At 43.5% G+C, this 21,549-nt stretch overlaps 1 protein-coding gene across 2 annotated transcripts in view; it reads right to left on the bottom strand.

The window, feature by feature from the left end:
- Nucleotides 1-761: 761 nt before the first annotated feature.
- VTN (vitronectin) overlaps nt 762-21,549 on the bottom strand; it is a 78,428-nt gene continuing 57,640 nt past the window's right edge. For both annotated transcript variants that reach the window (XM_073667665.1, XM_073667666.1), the window contains 3 exons: nt 20,506-20,658; nt 10,710-11,018; nt 762-2,481 (listed from right to left, as the gene is read on the bottom strand). In XM_073667665.1, coding sequence (XP_073523766.1) covers nt 2,354-2,481; nt 10,710-11,018; nt 20,506-20,658 — 590 coding nt within the window. In that variant the 3' untranslated portion in view covers nt 762-2,353. The remainder of the gene's footprint in view (nt 2,482-10,709; nt 11,019-20,505; nt 20,659-21,549) is intronic.

Here is a 21,549-nt window from a genome sequence, read left to right as displayed (position 1 = left end):
TGAATTTTTTTTTCTCAATTTCACCACACTTGGATTTTTTTTCCTGTTTTCTAGTACATTGAATGATAAAATGAATGGTGTCATTTAAAACTACAACTTGTCCCGTAAAAAGACAAGCCATAATAAAGCTCAATAAAATAAATAGCAAAGCTGAAAAATAAAAAAAGTTATGGCTCTTAGAAGAAAGGGAGGAAAAAGAAAAGAAAAATCAAAAACTGACTGCAGAGGGAAGGGGTCAGTGAATTTGGAGAATCTTACTCCACTGCTCCCTTCATTCGGCTGGGGCATACGAAATAGCACATCTGACATCACATCCCGGACACTGAATACCTAAAAGCCAAAAAATAAAACAATTGGTGATAATTGTATAATGCTGTTACCCGAGGCTCGGAGAAGATGTGGATTTGGAGCAGACGGACTAACACCTGTATTCAGTCTTTATTTACAGCTATGACCACCAATGTTTTGGGGTCTTCAGCTTTGACGCCTTTCTGTATTGTCAATATGCAAACAGCCAGGACAGGACTGGTGTGAGCTCCTGCAGTCTGATCACCACCATACACATTACACAAATTGTGTGGCATTGTGCTTCTCAGACATCAAATGACCTGATGTAAAACCCTATCAGCTCACATCCTGCTCTGACCCCTGGCATGGCGGCCGGACGCATACATGAAGACCTCTCTTTCCCTCTAGTGGTAAAACACCCCACATGTAAAATACGAAGGTCCAAAGTAAAACAAATGGGGAATTACAAGTGGTATATTTATATAACTTTTTTTTTAATGGCAGAATGCATAAAAGCCACCCTGATAGTTTTTACAAGATTAATCTTATTCTATGGAGATACCAAATATTAAATGTATCTTACTGTTTTTTTACTTTTTATATTCATCTTAAACTTTTTTTTTAACAATCAATATTTTTTTTACAGTCCCATTATGGATGCCATGTAGGCAGCATCACTGGACAGATACCGGAGCTCCCTCAGCCTACTGTGTGTGCCATTGGCCGCACTGGCAAAATAAATTCTGGGGTTGTGATCGTTCATTCAAAATAACCCCTAACATAATTATTATTGCTGTATATTGCAAAAATGAAGGGATTAAAGGGGTTGTCCGGGTGGTCTATCTTTAGGATAGGTCATCAATGTCTGATCAGTGGGGGTGGGACACCCGGCACCCCCGACGATCAGCTGCTCCCGGTGGCGGCGGCAGCCAGAACTGGTCAGTTACGGAGCTGCACAGCACAGATCCATCAAACTTTTTTATGTATACCATGACTCAGTAACTGATGTATACCATACACACCCATCACAACTACTTTCATGCCTTTCATAGCACGTCACCTACATTATACTGTCACAGCCATTTTCTTTCATGTGAGCTCTGTCTCTGTTATTCTTTTTAAGTGTGTTTAATCATTTAATTCAATAAAGGATATATGTATATGTTTATTTTGTGTGTCTGGCATTTTCTCCTCTCTTTTTGCTATATAATGTGCATGCCTTTAGACAAAGTATTATGGCTAAGTTTTGCCCTGTTGGATTATTACTCATCTGATATCAATATAATGTAGGGAAAGAGACCCTGATTCCAGCAATGTGTCACTTAGTTTACTGGTTGCAGCAGTTGTGATACAGAGTTTTGTCTGTTGTAAATGTAGCAGAGCTCAGAAAGCTGACCCTGCCCACACCCCTGATTAGCAGCTTTCTATGTACATTGTATATTGACAGTCAGCTGGTAATCTTTGGTGGCTGTGGGGTTGGACCAGGAGGCACGAGGACAGGTAGTCCTGCAGTGATAATTTCCTGCTGATAAAACACTCATTGTATTGAAAGAACAGCACACAGCCTAATAAGTGACACATCACCGAAATCAGTGTCTCAGCCCCTACATCATGCTGCCCTCATATTATATAGAAAAAACCTGGTGAAAGATTCCCTTTAAAGGAAACAAATACTTTAGTTTATAGCAGTGCTATGAATAATTCTATTAATGAATAGGTTGGTTGTGATGACAGTCAGTTCTGTGAAATTCGGTGTTACCACACACTTGGGAAGAATCTGCAACACAAGGAAGGGTTCAAACAAGCTTCAATTCTCTTTTTCTACTAAACCCAACTCTAGTATGTAAAGAAAATACAGGTATGATACCTGTCTCCAAATTTCAAAAGAAGCGCGTCACATTTCTCATTTTATATTATAAAATAGATATTATTTTGGTTTTACAATAAAATCACATGAATCCATCTTTATAAATGCTGGTGGCTATTTTTGGCAAATAAACATTTTAATCTTAGAAATGATTGGTTGTTAATTTTGATTTATAGTATATATTGCTCAGGAAATATATTAGCCTCTTGACTTCTTTTCTTTAGAAGATTTCTTGCATCCCAGCCAGTATTCTGCAATGGATCGAGGGTATTGAGGAGAGACTCGGTCTACGCGCTTTGTCTGGAGGTTTACACGGTAATATTTATCTGTGTGAAAAATAAGAAATGACATTGGTTCAGAATATCTATAATAAATATATGAGTGGGATAAATCACTCAATATTAGCAGAGACACAACACAGCTCCAGCTCTGTCGGGTTGTGAAATGTCTATCACCTCTACCAAGATTTAGGCTAGGAACCGACAGTGACAAGAACCGGGCATCGTTGGGTGATATGGTATCACACTGCAGCGTAAATCCACAGAGTTGTGTCACATCTCTGTGAAAGCAGTTGGCTTGTTGCATGGCCACTATATGACAAGTCCAAAAAAAATAAAGCTCAGGAACACGCCAACCTTTAGTACGGAGCTCTGGAGCCTTGCTGCTTTGCCATATGGGCTTTGTCAGACTCCTTGTGTACGTAGATATTTTTAGAGGAGACTATCTCCGTACATTCGGCATCCGATGCGGTATGCCACTAATTTTTCTGTTGAATTGATAGGGAATCCGAACGTAAAATTTTTGCAAGTATCATCAGATGCACCTTATACTCTACTGATTAATCAAAGGCTACCTTACCACATTGCAGATATGCAGCAGACTTTCTAAAGTGATTTGCAAGTGGAAAGTCCAATGTTTAGCAACATGGAGAATGAGAAAATGCGCAGTGTAAGTTGTGCAGCACTCCAGATTTGCATTACAATGGGTGACATTCACTGTGGATGTTGCCACAGATGTCACCCATTATAATGCAAAACATGGCACTTGCTGCAGATCTGCACCATTGCTGAAACAAAATGTTCCCTGCACTAAGATTTTGCAAAACTTATCATGCAGTGAAATGGTTCTGCAGGAATGAACCCATAAAGAAGCACTTCCACCAAACTTTTTCACTCAGCAACATCAACTGCTGCTTGTTTCTGGAAAACACAGTCAAAATTGTCACTACAACTGTAGATAAATTCCCAAAGGGGAATCATTTTCAAAACACTTGAGGAGGGATTCTGCTCTTCTGGCACTTAAGGGCTCTGTATATGAAGTCCGCAAACTATTCTACAATAACTTGTTCTCCGAGAGTCAAACAGCGCTCCTTCCCTCACAAATCTCCCTGTGTGGCTAAGTAGTACTGTACAGCCACATATGGGGTGTTGCCACATACAGCAGAAATTGTGTGACAAATTTTGGTGCCATTTTTACCTATTGAAAATGGAAAATCTGGGGCTAAAACAATTTTTTTGGGGTAAAAATGTAATTATTTTTTCTTTACTGCCCAATGGTATAAAATTCTGTGGGACACCTGTCTTGCCAATATGATCACTGCACCCTTATATGAATTCATTAGGAGATGTAGTTTGTAAAATGGGGTTCTGCTCTTCAGCCACCTCAGTGGCTCTGCCAATGTGACATGGCAACCTAAAACCATTCCAGCAAAATCTGAACTCCAATATGGTGCTCCTTCCCTACTGGGCTTTGCATTTTGCCTCAAAAGTAGTTTTTGACCACATATGGGGCATTGGCGTACTCAGGAGAAATTGCGTAACAAATTGTATGGTCCATTTTCTCCTACTATGCCTTTTGAAAATTGAAAACTTGAGGCCACAACAACATTTTAGTTGAAAAAAATAGTAATTTTCCAATGACTCAGTCCAATGTTATACAATTTTGTGAATCACCTGAGGGTTAAAAATTCTCACTACACCCCTAAATAGATTCCTCAGGAAGTGTAGTTTCCAAAATGGGGTCATTTATGGTGGTTTCTGCTGTTTGGTATGTCAGGGGCTCTTCAAATGTGACATGGCATCCGCAATGTATTTCAGCCAAAATTGCGCTCCAGAATTCAATTGACACCCCTTCCTTTCTGTAACATACCTGGCGGCGTCCTTGCATGGTGGTCCATCTCCCACTGTGCAAGAGCGCGCACTTGATCTCCAATCCAGAATGTCTCTCTGGCTTCCCTCCATGCTGTCTGTTTGTGTCTGTTTCTGCTGCTTAAGGGTGGCGCCCGATCACTTCCTGCTTTTTGTACCTGCTGTGGGTCACACCCCTTGTGCGTCCTCAGCCTATTGCTGTCTGTCACCTGGTATATAGCTCAGCTGCTCCCATCTATCCCTGCCTGAGCATAGTGTTTCATTCAGTGTGTGCTTTCACTCTGAAGGTGCCAGGTCCCGTTCTATGTCTCCTGCCTTGCGGTATCAGTTCCCGTGTCTGAACTGAGTCCTGTCTATGTCTCCTGTCTTGCGGTATCAGTTCCCGTGTCTGAACTGAGTCCTGTCTATGTCTCCTGCCTTGCGGTATCAGTTCCCGTGTCTGAACTGAGTCCTGTCTATGTCTCCTGCCTTGCGGTATCAGTTCCCGTGTCTGAGCTGAGTCCTGTCTTTGTCTCCTGCCTTGCGGTATCAGTTCCCGTGTCTGAGCTGAGTCCTGTCTTTGTCTCCTGCCTTGCGGTATCAGTTCCCGTGTCTGAACTGAGTCCTGTCTGTGTACTCTTGCCTGCTGCCTTTCCTGGAGGCTGTATTTCCAGGCCTGTCTGAACACGCTCCTAGCCTGTTCCTCCCGCCTTCTAGGGGCCGATTACCTAGATCCGTTCCTGTATCTTGTCTGTCCTGTCTGTACACGCTCCTTGCCTGTTCGTCCCGCCTCTCTGGGGGCCGATTACCCAGACCTGCTCCTGTATCTTGTCTGTCCTGTCTGTACACGCTCCTTGCCTGTTCATCCTGCCTCTCTGGGGGCCGTATTCCCAGACCCGCTCCTGTATTCCGCTGCAGTGTCGGTCTCCTCCGTACACTCAGTTCCAGTCTGAACTCTCTCCTATCCTTTACCTGTTTTGCCTCTATGTCCGTTCCCTTCCTTTTTCTGCAGAGTCTGAACTCGTACCTAACTCCTGCTTGTTGTCTCTGTACTCCCGTTTGTGAGTTTGTGGTCCACTCGCTACTTCACTGCAAGTACCCTGTGGGTATCTGGCTCTGCCTTTCCCTTCCTGTCTGTTCCGTGTGAACAGAGCCCTGTCCCCCCTGCTCAGCCTTGCCTGCTCTGACTCCTTTGCTCACCGCTCCGGCGGTTCTAGCCTGCTCTGACTCCTTTGCTCACCGCTCCGGCGGTTCTAGCCTGCTCTGACTCCTTTGCTTACCGCTCCGGCGGTTCTAGCCTGCTCTGACTCCTTTGCTCGCTGCTCCGGCAGCCTTGCTCCGCTCTGACCCTTTTGATCACTGCTCCGGCAGTCTCGCTCCGCTCTTATCCTTTTGCTCACTGCTCCGGCAGTCTTGCTCCACTCTTGCTCACCGCTCCAGGCGGTCTCGTCCTGCTTTACTCTTGCTCACTGCTCCGGCAGTCTCGCTCAGCTCTGACCCTTTGCTCACCGCTCTTGGCGGCCTTGTCCTGCTCTACTCTTGCTCACCGCTCCAGGCGGCCTTGTCCTGCCCTGTTCTCGCTCACCTCTCTGGGCGGCCTCACTCTGCTGTGTTTGTCCGCCAAATCTGTGGTTCTGTTCCTGAGTCCCAGTGTGTACTGGGTCCTATCCCGCCAGTGTCCCTACCTGCTAGTGCCTCCCTGTCTGCACTCTAGCTGTGCTTGCCTGTCCCCCTCTGCCTGTATTGTTCCTGAGTCCCAGTGTGTACTGGGTCCTATCCCGCCTGTGTTCCTACCTGCTAGTGCCTCCCTGTCTGCACTCTAGCTGTGCTTGCCTGTACCCCCCTGCCTGCATACCCGCCTGCCTGCATACCAGTCGTGCCTGCCTATACCCACCAGTCTGTGTGCCAGCCTACCAGTCTGTTCCTGTATTCCCCTGTGTGGGTCAACAGCCGTGTCCGGGGTCTGTCCTGCAGTAGCACCTGGTCCCTCTGCTCGGTTCCTCCTTGGTGCACTGGCGTCGTATGCCGTCGTGCGACCCTGGTCGGATCGGGTGAATACCTAGTTAAGCCCCTCCAGGCATTCACTCTCCGGCACGGTCCAGTGGAATCACTACAATCACACGCACACGCCGCTCAGCCCGGGCGTGTGCATTACACTTTCCCAGCCCTGTCATGTGCCCAAACAGTAGTTTTCCACCATATATGGGGTTATTGTTGTACCCAGGAAACATCACACAACAGATTTTGGGGTCCATTTTCTCCTGTCACCCTTGTGAAAAGGAAAAATTGTGGCTAAAACAACATTTTTGTGGAAAAAATGTATCTTTTCAATTTCACGACTCAACGTTAAAATTTTTTATGAAACACCTGTTGGTTCAACGTGTTCACCACACCTCTAGATAAATTCCTTGAGGGGTCTAGTTTCCCAAATGGTGTCACTTCTGTGGTGTTTCCAAGTTTAGGCACATCAGGGGCTCCGAAAAGGCAACATGGCGTCCGCTATTTATTCCAGCCAATTTTGCGCTCCAAAAGTCAAATGGTGCTCCTTCCCTTCCGAGCCCTGCCATGCTTCCAAACAGTAGTTTTCCACCACATATGGGGTATTTGTGTACTTAGGAGAAACTGCAGAAGAAATTGTACTGTCTATTTTTTCCTGTTACCTTTATGAAAATGAAAAATATGGGGCTAAAGCAACATTTTTGTCTAAAAAATTTGATTTTTTATTTTCATGGCTCAACGTTATAAAATTTTGTGAAGCACCTGTGGGTTCAAGGTGCTCACAACACATCTAGATAATTTTCTTGAGGGGTGTAGTTTCCAAAATGGGGTTACTTGTGGGCGGTTTCCACTGTTCAGGCACATCAGGGACTCTCCAAACGAGAAATGGCGTCCGCTATCTATTCCAGCCAATTTTGCGCTCCAAAAGTTCTACACCACATATCGGGTATCAGTGTACTCGAGAGAAACTGCAGAACAAACTGTATGGTCCATTTTCTCCTACTATGTCTTTTGAAAATTGAAAACTTGAGGCCACAACAACATTTTAGTTGAAAAAATAGTAATTTTCCAATGACTCAGTCCAATGTTATACAATTTTGTGAATCGCCTGAGGGTTAAAAATTCTCACTACACCCCTAAATAGATTCCTCAGGAAGTGTAGTTTCCAAAATAGGGTCATTTATGGTGGTTTCTGCTGTTTTGGTATGTCAGAGGCTCTTCAAATGTGACATGGCATCCGCAATGTATTCCAGCCAAAATTGCGCTCCAGAATTCAATTGACGCCCCTTCCTTTCCCAGCCCTGTCATGTGCCCAAACAGTAGTTTTCCACCATATATGGGGTTATTGTTGTACCCAGGAAACATCACACAACAGATTTTGGGGTCCATTTTCTCCTGTCACCCTTGAGAAAAGGAAAAATTGTGGCTAAAACAACATTTTTTCCGAAAAAATGTATCTTTTCATTTTCACGACTCAACGTTAAAATTTTTATGAAACACCTGTTGGTTCAACGTGTTCACCACACCTCTAGATAAATTCCTTGAGCGGTCTAGTTTCCCAAATGGTGTCACTTCTGCGGTGTTTCCAAGTTTAGGCACATCAGGGGCTCCGCAAAGGCAACATGGAGTCCGCTATTTATTCCAGCCAATTTTGCGCTCCAAAAGTCAAATGGTGCTCCTTCCCTTCCGAGCTCTGCCATGCTTCCAAACAGTAGTTTTCCACCACATATGGGGTATTTGTGTACTTAGGAGAAACTGCAGAAGAAATTGTACTGTCTATTTTTTCCTGTTACCTTTATGAAAATGAAAAATATGGGGCTAAAGCAACATTTTTGTCTAAAAAATTAGATTTTTTATTTTCATGGCTCAACGTTATAAAATTTTGTGAAGCACCTGTGGGTTCAAGGTGCTCACAACACATCTAGATAATTTTCTTGAGGGGTGTAGTTTCCAAAATGGGGTTACTTGTGGGCGGTTTCCACTGTTCAGGCACATCAGGGACTCTCCAAACGAGAAATGGCGTCCGCTATCTATTCCAGCCAATTTTGCGCTCCAAAAGTTCTACACCACATATCGGGTATCAGTGTACTCGAGAGAAACTGCAGAACAAACTGTATGGTCCATTTTCTCCTACTATGTCTTTTGAAAATTGAAAACTTGAGGCCACAACAACATTTTAGTTGAAAAAATAGTAATTTTCCAATGACTCAGTCCAATGTTATACAATTTTGTGAATCGCCTGAGGGTTAAAAATTCTCACTACACCCCTAAATAGATTCCTCAGGAAGTGTAGTTTCCAAAATAGGGTCATTTATGGTGGTTTCTGCTGTTTTGGTATGTCAGAGGCTCTTCAAATGTGACATGGCATCCGCAATGTATTCCAGCCAAAATTGCGCTCCAGAATTCAATTGACGCCCCTTCCTTTCCCAGCCCTGTCATGTGCCCAAACAGTAGTTTTCCACCATATATGGGGTTATTGTTGTACCCAGGAAACATCACACAACAGATTTTGGGGTCCATTTTCTCCTGTCACCCTTGTGAAAAGGAAAAATTGTGGCTAAAACAACATTTTTTCCAAAAAAATGTATCTTTTCATTTTCACGACTCAACGTTAAAATTTTTATGAAACACCTGTTGGTTCAACGTGTTCACCACACCTCTAGATAAATTCCTTGAGCGGTCTAGTTTCCCAAATGGTGTCACTTCTGCGGTGTTTCCAAGTTTAGGCACATCAGGGGCTCCGCAAAGGCAACATGGAGTCCGCTATTTATTCCAGCCAATTTTGCGCTCCAAAAGTCAAATGGTGCTCCTTCCCTTCCGAGCTCTGCCATGCTTCCAAACAGTAGTTTTCCACCACATATGGGGTATTTGTGTACTTAGGAGAAACTGCAGAAGAAATTGTACTGTCTATTTTTTCTTGTTACCTTTATGAAAATGAAAAATATGGGGCTAAAGCAACATTTTTGTCTAAAAAATTAGATTTTTTATTTTCATGGCTCAACGTTATAAAATTTTGTGAAGCACCTGTGGGTTCAAGGTGCTCACAACACATCTAGATAATTTTCTTGAGGGGTGTAGTTTCCAAAATGGGGTTACTTGTGGGGGGTTTCCACTGTTTAGGCACATCAGGGACTCTCCAAATGAGAAATGGCGTCCGCTATCTATTCCAGCCAATTTTGCGCTCCAAAAGTTCTACACCACATATCGGGTATCAGTGTACTCGAGAGAAACTGCAGAACAAACTGTATGGTCCATTTTCTCTGGTTACCCTTTTGAAAATGCAAAATGTGTGGCTAAAACAATATTTTTGTGGGAAAAAGTAAAATTTTTTTTTTTTTTCTTCCACATTGCTTTAATTCCAGTGAAGCCCCATAAAGGGTTAATAGACTTCTTGAATGTGGTTTTGAGCACTTTAAGGGGTGTAGTTTTTAAAATGGTGTCACTTTTGGTTATTTTCTGTCATAAATACCCCAAAGTCACTTCAAATGTGGTCCCTAAAAAAATTGGTTTTGTAATTTTTGTTGGAAAAATTAGAAATTGCTGATAAACTTTTAACCCTTCTAACTTCCTAACAAACAAAAATATGCTTAAAAAAATTGCTGATGTGAAGTAGACATGTGGGAAATGTGATCTATTAACTAGTTTGTGTGATATAACTATCTGCTTTAAGGGCATAAAAATTCAAAGTGTGAAAATTGCAAAATTTTTAATTCTTTTGTTAAATTTTCAATATTTTCATAAATAAACGCAAATCATATTGACCAAAATTTACCACTAACAGGAAGTACAATGTATTATGAAAAAACATTCTCAGAATCACTGGGATCCTTTGAAGCCTTCCAGAGTTATAACCTCATAAAGTGACACTAGTCAGAATTGAAAAAATTGGCCTGGTCATGAAAGTGAAAATGGGCTGCGGGGTGAAGGGGTAAAGCTTAATTCATGTGTTCCACAAGAAAAAAAAAATCCAAGATAGAACTTGTTTGCAAGATTGGGTCATGTGAATTGGGCCTTAGTGTGCGAATTGCTAGGTAGTGGCTTATATACAGTATTTTTCACAACGGATGCTGCATGCAGATGGCTAACGCTTTTATAATTTATGAATTGAGGAAAAAACTACAACATATAGGGCATGAATGTATGCCATGTAAGGGCCACATTATAGGCTATGGTTCCATCCGGTGTATATAGAGAATTTCCCTTCATTTACAATGAATGTCCAGCAAAAACATGCTCTTAAAAGCTTTACTACCCAAGTTCTGTGTGAGGAAGTTGTTTAGATTAAATATACTGTAAAACTACAATCAGACAAAAATAAAAATGACCACTGCCCTTTACTGGGTTTATCTGGACATTAGCCCACTGTCCACATCTTGCTGGTAACTAATCTCACTATTTAAAGTCCCCACAGACTCTAGGATCATACCTACCATTTTTAAAGAAGTAAACACTTTGGACTGGTTGGCATTTTGGTTGACTTTGAGGAGAAACCCAATCAGGATCATACTGTTCATACTCATCATAATCATAGCCAAAAAGGTCATCTAGTACGACCAATGTGTCACTCCAGCTTGGCTTTCTCTTGCGGCTCTTTTTTCGGTTGGTCCTTCGACTCTTCCTACGACGTGAAACAGACTTTTTCTTCTCCGGAACATATAATCTGCTTGGCAGCACAGCGTCCACTCCATTTGGAATACCTTTCCAGTCTCTTTTTATATATCGAGGAACCTCATTATTATCTGAAATGAATATGATGGAAATATGAATCATTGTGATTAAACAAATGTATTAATAAATCATGTATAACAGATCAGCATAATAATTATAAAATTATTATTATTTTGAAGCATATAAATCATATATAAATAATAAAAGTTGCAGAATATCTTAAGCAATCAAGGTAGATAACCCCTTAAAATGTAACATTCTCAGAGCTTTCTATTTTTATATTCTGCAGCGCATTACAGACATTATCATCACTGTCCACATTGAGGCTCACAATCTACATTCCCCATCAGAATGTGTTTGGAGAGGAAACCGCAATACCAGGAGGAATCCCTTGCAAACACAGGGAGACATATATAAGGGTGGTGGACAATGACTGTAGCGTTCCTACCTCTGAAAACACCAAATCGAGTCATGTGTATTGTGCAATGTGTTCTAGTATTATGTCCTGCGTCTTTATATATATAGTGTATGTGAAGTGTAATATATACAGTGTAGGATAAGCATAGGTTAAGATATAGTTTAGGGCTTAAGACATAAGGTAGGTAATATAAGGTAATTGACTGTAGTTAGATAGTGACATTAGCGTAAGATAGAGTTAATGTTTGGGACTAGCCCATAGTGGGAGGGCCTTAGTGTTAGGGAAAGAGATCACTTCCTGCAGATAGTTAGATAGGGCCAGTTCACGTAAGAGTATAAAGTGTTCTGTGAGCAGTGCTGTCGCATTGGGTGAACTACAGGAAAAGGAGACCAAGGGACAAGGGAGTAGCGAGACATTGAAGTACCGAAGAGACAAAGTAGCCTTCCGCAGAAAAGGGTTCCTTGGATAGGACGACGTGTCACGAGAAACCCTGAGCTTGCAAAATGCCACCGGCTATGGGCGGACTGCACGGGCAAAAGGACCTCACAGCACTAACACCCAGCCAGGACTGACCCTTTCATGTAGCGCGCCAGGGCATGAGGAGAATAGACGAGTGCCCCGTCTGCAACTGCTGCCCAGCGCTACACATACAAACTCTTTGCAGATGTTGCCCTCGGTGGGATTTGAACCCAGAACTGCAGCGCTGTAAAGCAACAGTGCTGTAAAGCAACAGTGCTAACCACTGAGCCACCATGCTGCCTAGTATACTGATTTACATTGTGTTGGAATACTACAGGATTACAACAGAGGTGTCTTAGTTTCAGTCCCAGAATAGAAAACCTGTGTTTCACAAGATTGCTCTCATTGATGGCTATGGAGTGATTCATGTTCCCCATCCAATATTGAACATTAGAGCATTTGATTTAGGCCAAATTCAGACATCTGGGAAACACGGTCCATGTATGAGCTGTAATTTATGGTCTGACCTCAGGTCTCCTGACCCAAACTTAATTGCCTCATATATGCCTAAGGCTATGTGCCCACGATGCAGAAATGCTCAGGATTTTTTCCTGAGCGTTTCTGCATCTCCCTGGCAGAAAAAAACGCATGCGGATTGTACATGAGGATTGTACATGCGGATTGTACAGTACATGCGGATTGTACATGAGGATTGTACATGCGGATTGTACATGCAGATTGTATATGCGGATTGTACATGCGGATTGTACAGTACATGCGGATTGTACATGCAGATTGTATATGCGGATTGTACATGCGGATTGTACATGCGGATTGTACATGCGGATTGTCCATGCGTTTTTCCTGCCAGGGACATGCGGATGTGAAGCGTTCTTCACATGCATTTCCGCATGAGGGTTGACAAGGGCTTTCCAAGCGATTTTAGCATCACTTGGAAAGTGCTTGACAACTTGGTCACACTATATAAATCCATGCAACCGGCATAGATTTATATACTGTGACCGAAGAATGGTAAAAAATAAAAAATAAATATTATACTTTCCTTCTGATGGCCCCCGGACTCCTTGTCTCTGCTTGCCGGCAGCGCGCATTAGATTTAAGGACCTGCCGACGTCAGCGTCGTGTGACCCGTCACATGACTGTGACGTCAGCGCAGGTCCTTTAGTCTACCGCGAGTTGCCGGCAAGCAGAGACAAGGACTCCAGGGGCCATCAGACGGTAAATATAATGTATATTTTTTATTTTATTCTTTTTTTTACAGGTTCTATGGTACCCGGGTCCAGAGGAGAGTCTCCTCTTCTCCAGACCTGGGTACCATCCGCACATTGAAACGCTTGGATTCCGCATGTACAGATGCAGTGATGCGGATTCCATGTGTTCCAATGCAAGTCAATGGCGGCAAAAACGCTGCGTTTACGCAAAATTAATGGTAGTGCTGCGGATTTTTCCGCAATGATAATCCGCAGCAGAAATTTCCGCAGCATGTGCACATGCGGATTATCATTGGGGAACATGGCAGATCTTCTACCAAGCGTTTTTTAAGCGTTTCTGCAGCGAAACTGCTGCTTCGGAAATGCTTAAAAAACGCATAGTGGGCACACAGCCTAAGAGGCAGTTGAGTTCATGTCGGGAGACCCAAGGCCAGTCTGTTCATCCCACTCCACACACGCACCCGTGTTTCAAGGACACATGAATTTTGCCTTAGGGTTACAGTCATCAACAAGGACAAGAAATTAATTTGATAGGGTTATGTTCCACTCTTTTGTACTGCTTACAAGGGCCTCTGCTAGTTTCTGAGTCTTCTCCTACAGCGGAGACATCTGCACTCGTTTGTGAGGCAGCAACAAAAATGATGTGTTATTCATTGCTGAAGCCACATGATGTCAGTGTAAGAGAAGGATCTGAGACTGGCAGGAGACGGAGTCAGCGGTACTGAGGAGGGCAGGGGATGAACAGGTGACTTTTTAAAATATTTAGACGATATTGGGATGTTCAAAGAGAAAAATATCTGGACAAACCCTTTAAGTAACATATTTTCCACGGATACAACTATCCCTACCTAAAGATTTAAGATAAAACAAAATAATGGAGTTTGATTTAATCATGGTATTATGGAAAGTTATCCAACTTTCTAATATACTTTTGATTCATAACCATTTTCAAGATTTTTATTTGCAGTCAGTAAAATTAGAACAATCTTGTTTACATCCAAAGGCTGAAAACCAGATTATACAGTGGAGATAAAAAGTCTACACACCCCAGTGAAAATGGCAGGTTTTTGTCATGTAAAAAAAATCACACCAAGAAAAATAATTTTCAGAAGTTTTTCCACGTTTAATGTCACCCAGAATTTGTAAAAATTAATTGAAAAACAAACTGAAGTCTTTTTGGGTGGAAAAAGAAAAATAAAGAACTAGAAGAAGAAGCCATTCTTTTGTTTATTTGGAGGTATGCTTAGGGTCATTGTCGTGCTGAAAGATTCCTCTTCGTTTTCAGCGTTTTAGCAGAGGCTTGAAGGTTTTGATGCAAAATTGACTGATATTTGGAACTGTTCATAATTCCCTGCACCTTGACTAAAACCCCAGTTCTAGCTGCTGAAAAACAGCATAATGCTGGCTACATCATGCTACACTGTGTGCATGGTGTTCTTTTGGTGATGCACATTGTTGGCCTTACACCAAAAAATTATGGGAATTATTACCAAAAAGTTTAACCTCTGTCTCATGAGATCATAACACGTTTTCCCACATGCCTTTGGCAGACTTGATGTAGGTTTTGGTAAAACAGCCGGGCTTGGATGCTTTTTTTGTAAGAAAAGGCTTCCGTCTTGCCACCCTACCCTACAGACCAGACATATGAAAAATATGGGAAATTGTTGTCATATGCAGTACACAACCAGTACTTGTCAGAAATTCCGGCAGGTCCTTTAATGTTGCTGTAGGCCTTTTGGCAGCCTCCAGGACCAATTTTCTTCTTGTCTTTTCATAAATTTTTGAGGAGCTCCCTGAAGAAGAATATTTGAAACGTACGTCGGGGTGATGGACGGGCTTTAGCGCTAATACACTGATTCAGGTAACTTCATTTAGTATTCCCCTGTTTACGTGATCTAGTTGCTGTGTTGTTCAGCTCTTTACAATTGTTTTCTACGCTCTGACCTCTATGGGCACTTTTGCAAAGTACTTAATAATATTTTTTGTAATTTCAAAGTCTCTCCATATGGTGGCAGTATGGTGATTATCCAATACCATTCATATAAAGAGTGACAATTGCTCTACAAATATAGATATTTTTAGTGTTATTATTATATTTAATCTCACTTGTATTTTCTTTTGAAATAAGCAATATAGTCGCATTTGTGAGCAGTACATTGCAAATCAGCAACTTTATATCTTTAGTAACAGTGGTTGCATACTTATAAGCCCGTTCCTATTGGTGAAGCACTGTGATTTGTTTTATCATGTTTTTTAATATCGTCTTAATAAAATATTGATTTTTTATGGTTCAAATACTCGTTTGAAGTCTTTTCTTGAGGGACCCGTGTCCCATTTGAGAAGAGAAGATGTGTTAACAACAACATTTGTCTGATCTTTTTTATTAAATTGGAGTAACACTTATATAATATATTAGGCTTTTTTTGTGGCTCAGTGGTTAGCACTGCAGCCTTGCAGCGCTGGGGTCCTGTATTTAAATCCCAACAAGGACAACATCTACAAGGAGTTTGTATGTTCTCCCCGTGTTTGCGTGGGTTTCCTCCGGGTTCTCTGGTTTCCTCTCACACTCCAAAGACATACTGATAGGGAATGTAGATTGTGAGCCCTAATGGGGACAGCATTGATAATGTCTGCAAAGCTTTGTGGAATTAACGGCGCTATATAAATAAGTAAAATAACTAAGTATATATTAGTGTTACTTTTTGGATTACAGGCTTCTTTCATAGTTCTTGATGACTATCTTCATAGTATTCCATGGTATATGTAATACGTTGACAATTTTTTGTACTCTTTTCCTCACTGTTAACTTTCAACAATGAGATGTCTTTGCTGTATTGTAAGGTGTTTACACACCATGGCTTGTTGCAAAATCCAACTAAATAAATGTCAAGAAAATCCTACTAGAATAGCTAAACTTTATTAGGGGTTAATTAGAATCACTTCAAATGATGGCAGCTGTGTAATGACTACTATTTACATGAGTACAGTATCTGTCATTACTAACTCAATCCAAAGTCTGACTGCTCGAACTGTAAAGAACCCTTTCCTGTTTACAGTAGCTGGCAGAATCTCCTTTCCTCCATATGTAATGAATGTCTCCTGGCCCTTTGTAAGGTCTTTGGAAGGAATTAATCATGTGCCAGTTCTTTGTATTGCCCACACATGTATTTATACATATAATCCATTGTGTAGCCACAAACGACAGCACAATGTTCCAGATAAAATAGAGTATTTATTGTATCTTCAACAACATGTTTAAAGCAGGCACAATCAATATGGACTATGAGTAAGGCCCACTAGGTCAGAAACATCTCAGTGACTTCTAGATAAGAGAAAGGAGGAATTGAGGAGTGGCAGAGCTACTGGTTATAACTGAAAGGAGTTGTGCCGCTTGGGGAGTCCGGAAGGCCACTTCAGTTTGAGAAAAGTCACCCTGTTCAGTGTGGAGGGAGCAGAAAGAAGTGAAAGGCCGGGGTCACACGAGCGATGATTGTCTCATGTGAGAGAATTGGGCCGATTATGCTAATGACACTTGGCTCAAACTCTGTCAGAGTGTCATCTTACTGTGATGTGATTCTGAGAGACATGAGAGAATCACAGCACAGGTGTGGAGAAGACGGAAATCTTAATTTCTCTATCTCCTCCATTGTCTCTGTGTCCGCAGTAATTGGACTGCACTCGGATGACATCCGAGTGCAGTCGGTCGTTTCACACACACCCATAGACTTGTATGGGTGCACATGGTCCAATTATCGTTTGCACCCGCAGCATGCTGCGATTGTTTTCTCATGCTGAATCAGCGTGAGAAAATAATCGCTGATCTGCACTGCCCCATAGTATATCATTGGTCTGAGTGCTATCGGATAAAACATTGGATAGCACGTCATTGCGTGATCCCAGCCTGAGCCTGACTCTGTAAGATTAGTGAAAGAATACTAAGGCTTGTCTAGCAAGGACATTGGGAGAAGGAACAATACCTGTTGTGTCTGTGCAAAATTTGTATCAGGCGTGATCATTCATGAAAAAAAATGGAATTGTTAACCACTGTTACTCCACCTAGAACCATTAGGCCGCTACCTCTGTCTGCGACAGACGTTGTATAAGTAAAGTGCTTGCCATCAGTTGTACCTGTTAGGCTATGTTCACATGTGTTGGGTTTTCCAGTATTTTTTTGCTGCAGATTTTTATGCAAATTTTTAGCTGCGTTTTGAAGTAGCGGCAAAGTCTATTAGAAACCAGAATTCTCTGTTCACACATCTTGTTTTTTTTGTTGTTGCATATTTTGTGCCTTGGTTGGGTTTTCAGCATTTTTTCACCTATTGTAAGTAATGGGTAGTGAAAAAACGCTGAAAAAAACATGATGTGTGAGCATACAGTACAGACCAAAAATTTGGACACTTCTCCTTTAAAGATTTTTCTGTATTTTCATGACTATGAAAATTGTACATTCACACTGAAGGCATCAAAACTATGAATTAACACATGTGGAATTATATACTTAACAAAAAAGTGTGAAACAACTGAAAATATGTCTTATATTCTAGGTTCTTCAAAGTAGCCACCTTTTGCTTTGATGACTGCTTTGCACACTCTTGGCATTCTCTTGATGAGCTTCAAGAGGTAGTCACCTGAAATGGTCTTCCAACAATCTTGAAGGAGTTCCACATGTGTTAATTTATAGTTTTGATGCCTTCAGTGTGAATGTACAATTTTCAAAGTCATGAAAATACAGAAAAATCTTTAAATGAGAAGGTGTGTCCAAACTTTTGGTCTGTACTGTAGCTATCAGGTTTTGATGTATTTTTAGTGAAAATAAGTAGGTACAGCATGTTATGCTCACGCCCGGACTGACTGGCGTGAGCATGATTAGTGATCCCACTGTACCATGAACCGAGGAGTGCCTGGAGGGGTGTTACTAAGTATCAACCCGATCCGACCAAGGTCGCACGGTGGCTCAGTCGACTCCGTGAACCAAGGAGGAACCGAGCAGAGGGACCAGGTGCTACTCCAGGTCAAACCCCGGTCACAGCTGTTGACCCACACCGGGGAATGCAGGAACAGGCAGGTTAGACTGGCATACAGACAGGTAGGTATTGGCAGGCACGGCTGGTATGCAGACAGGTGGATACTGGCAAGCACGGCTGGTATGCAGACAGGTGGGTACTGGCAAGCACGGCTGGTATGCAGACAGGTGGGCACTGGCAAGCACGGCTGGTATGCAGACAGATGGGCACTGGCAAGCATGGCTGGAGTGTAGACAGGGAGATACTGGCAAGCACGGCTGGAGTGCAGACAGGACGGTACTAGCAGGTTGGAGCGCAGGCTGGATAGGGTCCAGTACAGACTGGGAGACAGGAACAGAGCCGCAGATGCGGTAGACAAGCAGAGTAAAGCGAAACCGCCGGAGCGGAGGACAAAGCAGAGCAGAGAGGAACCGCCGGTGCGGTGAGCAAGCAGAGCGGAGCGAAAACCGCAGGTGCGGTGGGCAAGGTAGAGCAGAGCGGAACTGCCGGAGCGGTGGACAAGGCAGAGCAGAGAGGAACCACCGGAGCGGTGGACAAGGCAGAGCAGAGAGGAACCACCGGAGCGGTGGTCAAGGCAGAGCAGAGAGGAACAGCCAGAGCGGTGGACAAGGCAGAGCAGAGCGAAACCGCAGGTGCGGTGGACAAGGCAGAGCAGAGCGAAACCGCAGGTGCGGTGGACAACGCAGAGCAGAGCGGAACCGCAGGTGCAGTGGACAAGGCAGAGCAGAGCGGAACCGCCGGAGCGGTGGGCAAGGCGGAGCAGAGAGAAGCCGCCGGAGCGGTGGGCAAGTCAGAGCAGAGGGAAACCGCTAGCGCGGTGAGCAAGCAGAGCTGACCGGGGCTGAAGGTGCAGGCAGAGAGGACAGGACTCTGTTCACATGGAACAGACTGGAAAATACAGGAAGATGGCTAGAACACAGGAGGTAGATACGGAGGAAGGGAAAAGGGACAAGCAGAACCAGATACACACAAGGTACTTGCTATGAAGTAGCGAGTGGACACAAAACTCACAAACAGAAGTACAGAGACAACGAGTTGGAGTCAGGTGCAGGTTCAGATACTGCAGGAAAAGGGAAGGTACGGACATAGAGACAAACAGGTAACAGGCTAGGATACAGTTCAGACAGGAACTGCTACTGCAATGAGATACAAGAACGAGCCTGGGTATACAGCCCCCAGGGTGGCGGAAACAGACTAGAAGTCACAGGTAACAGGCCTGGGTATACAGCCCCCAGAGTGGCGGAAACAGACTAGAAGTCAGAGATAACAGGTCTGGGTATGCAGCCCCCACAGTGGCGGAAACAGACTAGAAGTCAGAGATAACAGGCCTAGGTATGCAGCCCCCCGGGTGGCAGAAACAGACAAGATACAGGACAGGACCTGGCAATTCAGTTGCAAAGACAAACTGAGTGAAGGTGTTGCTCAGGCACCTCCTTCTGGGTGGAGGGGGTTTAAATATCCAGTGACTCACAGCAATAGGCTGTGGACACATTAGAAGTGCACCCACAGCAGCTATAAGAATCAGGAAGTAACTGGGCCGCCGCCGTAAGCAATCAGACAAGAGACATGCACACAGCATGAACTGGAGCAAGGTTTGCCGGCTGGACTGACAGGTAAGATTGCGGTCTTGCATAGTGGGAGGTGGTGCACTATGCAAGCACGCCACCAGGGATGTTACATAGCAGTATGTGAAACTCATTTATTTGTGATTTAACCATCTTGTCTTAGTCACTGAGATGGTTGTTTCTATTAGAAGAGTTTAATTAAATTAGTGATGTGTAAACAGTTAACATTGGCTGAGCTACATGTGAGATTGAATGATACCTGTGGCCCAGAGGAGGTGTGAACTTGAACAATACCCTGAGCAACTAAATGGCAGACCATAGTGTGAAAGTAAATAGTGTCATACAAATTCAATGCATTGCAAGTTTCTAGACTATTCCTGAACAATTCACCTCCCCCACTATGCCAAAACCAGAATGAGATTTTTTTTTCACAGAACATTATGTACATGCATAAATAAAGACAGAAGGACAGTGAAAAAAAAGCTGAAAAAGGGCATAAAAAAAACGCAGCAAAACCTGCATTTTTGACACAGCTGATTTCCTGTTGGGTTTTGCTGCAGATTTGTGACGCTGAAAAAACCCAACATGTGTGAACATAGCCTTACTGTTCAATTTTTTTAGTAAAGAAAAATATGTTTGCAACAACTATGACCTCTCCTGTTCTTGTGAGTACAACAATCATACATACACCATGCCGAGAAAACTGGTCACCGAGGGATACAATGTATTGTATGTTTATCACTGGCCTGCAAATCTGACACTCAGCCTACACACTCCTTACATACTCAACCACAAGCTAAAACGAGTGACCACTAAATTCATTACATGACGATTGGCCAGCTTGGTTTTTGCAGACTTACCTCTAAACCACCCTCCAAAGATAAAGTCAAGGTCTTGTTCCCAGCTGTCATACTGGATCATTACATATCGTGTGAATGTCTCTGATGGGGATGAGGCCATACACTCCTCTATAGTGGGCTGGTTTTTGAATTCATACGGCCAATACCGACTACCTATAGTGAAGAAACATGGATTTATAATGAAGCAAAACATCACAAGTAGAAGTATGCCATTGACGCGCCCCCTGGGCCTAGCGCACACGTGTAGTGGGTTACCCGGAACCAGGTCTCTGGGGGGTTGTAGTCTCCGTGGCGGCGACCCGGTCCCGTGGCTCAGGGTAGTCAAACCAGTGGCGGTCTTGTATAAGTTTTAAGTTAATTGTCCGACTACGCCACCCGTGGATTGCGGTCAGTGTGGACCGCCGCTGCAAAGCAGTCCGCTGAGGCCGGTGTGGTGTGTGCAGCTAAAGATGGGATAACTCCCCACGGGAAGAGTATGGCCTCAGGTCAGGGAATGTGGATGATGGGAGTTGTAGTGCACGGGCGTCCCAGCACTAGTAGTGCTGGTGCGGCGTGGAAGCACAGAGACGTGGGGTTGCAGTTCAAGTTCTTTACTCACAGTTCTTTATATTCCAAGTCACTCCGCCGACAATGACTGCCCAAGCCGTGCTGCGTCCACCAGGTGCGGGGCTCGGTCAACCCCCAGGCAATTCCAGAGTGGGGCACAGGACTCCCTTCTCTTCCTTTCTCTGGCCGTGCCCCACCAGTGACACTACATCTGTCCAGCTCCCGCGGGCCTTCTCTTGGGAGGGCTTCGTGATCACCTCCCTGACCCTATGTGGTGTGCCTTTCTAGTAGGTGTAGCGAGGGGTCGCACCAAGATATGATCACGACCTCCAGTTCTTGGTTAAGGATTAGTCGCCTCTACCAACTTGGGATCCGGTACCCTGTTCTGCCAACCCGTCACCCGCAATCTCCTGGGTCCTTAGGGTTCCTTCTGCCTTTGCGTCTCTGGGCCTCTCTTGGTGTTCTGTTCCTTCTTACTTTCCTCTCTGTTCCTTTCTG

Source organism: Phyllobates terribilis, unplaced genomic scaffold (genome assembly GCF_046119375.1).
Source record: "Phyllobates terribilis strain yellow unplaced genomic scaffold, ASM4611937v1 Scaffold_2__4_contigs__length_985480577, whole genome shotgun sequence".
Lineage (NCBI taxonomy): Eukaryota > Metazoa > Chordata > Amphibia > Anura > Dendrobatidae > Phyllobates > Phyllobates terribilis.
Note: the sequence above shows the minus strand (reverse complement) of the source record. Positions and strands in the feature narration are given on the sequence as shown.